Source organism: Sphaeroforma arctica, assembly GCF_001186125.1.
Source record: "Sphaeroforma arctica JP610 unplaced genomic scaffold supercont1.4450, whole genome shotgun sequence".
Lineage (NCBI taxonomy): Eukaryota > Ichthyosporea > Ichthyophonida > Sphaeroforma > Sphaeroforma arctica.
In genome coordinates, this window is record NW_014036108.1 from 1 (window position 1) to 2,473 (window position 2,473).

At 43.7% G+C, this 2,473-nt stretch overlaps 1 protein-coding gene across 1 annotated transcript; it reads left to right on the forward strand.

Moving 5' to 3' along the window:
• Nucleotides 1-1,317: 1,317 nt before the first annotated feature.
• Nucleotides 1,318-2,074, forward strand: SARC_14317 (hypothetical protein; the record flags this gene model as incomplete). Its single annotated transcript, XM_014291552.1, has 1 exon — nt 1,318-2,074. A coding segment is annotated over exon 1 (627 nt), but the record flags the coding sequence as incomplete, so codon positions are not given.
• Nucleotides 2,075-2,473: the final 399 nt, after the last annotated feature.

A 2,473-nucleotide genomic window follows, 5' to 3' on the forward strand; every position in this document is an offset into this window, starting at 1 on the left:
TATATGTATATGTATATGTATATATTTATATATATTTATATGTATATGTATATGTATATGTATATGTATACGTATATGTAAATGAATATGTATATGTATATGTATATGTATATGTATATGTATTTGTATATGTATATGTATATGTGCACATTTACACGTATATATATGCTTTTAGGGTTCAAACTCTAAAACCCTATCCCATACGAACAAGCATATGTTAGAGTATCGTACAAACGTACATATCAGATTCGGAATACTTTATATACTTACTTTCCCACTCTAAAATATGCACCTGACATAGACGTAGTATAGTTATCAAGAGTATTAATAACCCTATAGTTGAAACTCTTAACCTTTTCACATTTTCTCAAGTACCATACTCAGTGCGTTCGGATGCAGCGTCGTTACCGGTTGTACTCGAGTCTCAACAACGCATAGATTCCCATGACTGGCTAAGAGTTGCTCTATAAACTCACGATTCATGCGAAACTTGTAGTTCCTCCAGTCGACTTCACTGATTAAGAGAGAAGCAACTCTGACTCTCTGTTAGCAAGCAGTGGAGCAAGGGATACTCTAAATACTATTTAGTTACTTAGTTCGAACTTTGAAGCCTACTCTGTGCCTCTGTGGTGTGATGCAAACATATGTTTTTTCCTTTACTAATGTAGCTTTTATTTTCAAGAATAAACCCCCTCCCCCCCCGGTAAAACGATATCCATCGATCGCTCTTGTGGTATTATAAAATGGTTCGGGATTAAAATCATCAATCTTATCGCGCGATCTGTGGTGGATAGCCGGCGACTGCACATGGCAACCGTTAAAAAGTTTTTAACCCACCCACTCCAAATCCCCAACTCCCAAAAGAGTGGGTGACATTTCTTATAAAACAATAAAATTTGTACAATCGAAAAGAATTAAAACACCTACACGGCAAGCAATTTGCTGTGCTTTGCTTTTCTACTTTTATGTTCTATTTGCAGTGGTCTTTTTTAAAATAGGTGCCTGGTGCGTCATGAGTAGATTTTACTCTAGTCTCTATGCAACTCTTAAGCCGTATTAACTTCGTATGCCCACTTGCCCAGGGGGGGGGGGGGAGGGGTTGGGGGGTTGGCGCCTACCGAGTACCAGACTAGGCTAAAATGATACTCAAACCTTTACACAAAAAATCAAGCACTGTGAGAGCTAAAGAGTGGACGCTCAGCAATAATAAACTTGGGTACATGAAATTTATCCGTGCCTGACTGTCGACTGGCACATGCGCGTTAATCTATATAGTTATTGAACTTCTTTTTGATTGAGTTATTCATGCAATGACTGTGCTAAGGTAGTTTGAAACGACGCGATTTCAGCAATACTCATCCACAACCCCTAATAGATCGATATATCGATCCTCAATTTGTGACTTCTAGTATTATATCGATCGATAGCTTGTTATTTTCTTATAGTGATGAGTACAAACGGCAACACAATGAAGGTGGCGTGTTCGCAGTGCGACACACTCAATCACCTGTCCCACAATGCGCTGCAGGCACGCGCCTTCTTTTTCTGCACTGCTTGTGGTGTGAAGAGCACGCCCCCAGAAGACATGGCACAGCCCAATGGCCGTGTGCAGCACCCTCCCGCATACAACCATGTGCACACCTCAGCCACTAACTCACCCGCACACACCCCGCTGGTACCGAGCATCCACTCGACCCCCTCACGGCCACTGTCTTCGCAGTCTGCGCCATATCCCCTGAACAGACCAGTATCGTACAATGGCAGGGGCTCAGGGCCGGGTGTGTATCCAGCCCCACAGGCGAGCGCATATGCTCCGCCACATATACATGCATATCCCCCTTCGCATGTGTATCCCACAGTGCATTCCGTGCCCACACACCGCCAGACTTCGGTGCCTCTGCACAGCAGCGGTAACCTGTACCCTACATTGGATATGCACAACTTCGTCTCCAGTGAATCGCCACAGCTCACCAGTCACAGCTACCAGGACATCGCCGGTCACCGACGGGCCAGTGTGCAAAGCGACCGACACAGGTCTGAGCCTCGCCAATACCAGGCGTTCTATGCACCCGCGGTAAGGCCTAGCAATACTACGATGTGTATCTGCTTGTTATATACAGTGCCACACTAGAATTCGGAGATGATGGAAACTGATTGAACTTTCAAACAGTCTCTAATATCGGATTTGATAGTTAAGGTGTCTTAGACCTGATAGGTAGTATGTAGTTAGTGATCGTAATGTTTGTATTTCATAGTGTATGCATGCTGCGCAAGGGAGGCGACATCCACCCCACACTTTGTTGTCGGCGATAAAACTGCATGTATAGCCTTGACGATAAACGTGTCTTGTGATTATTGTACATTTGTGCATGCAACCCAACTCGTAACTAACTTACTATCCTCATGCATTGAACATCCGACCATACACACACACACACACACACACACACACACACACACACACACACACACA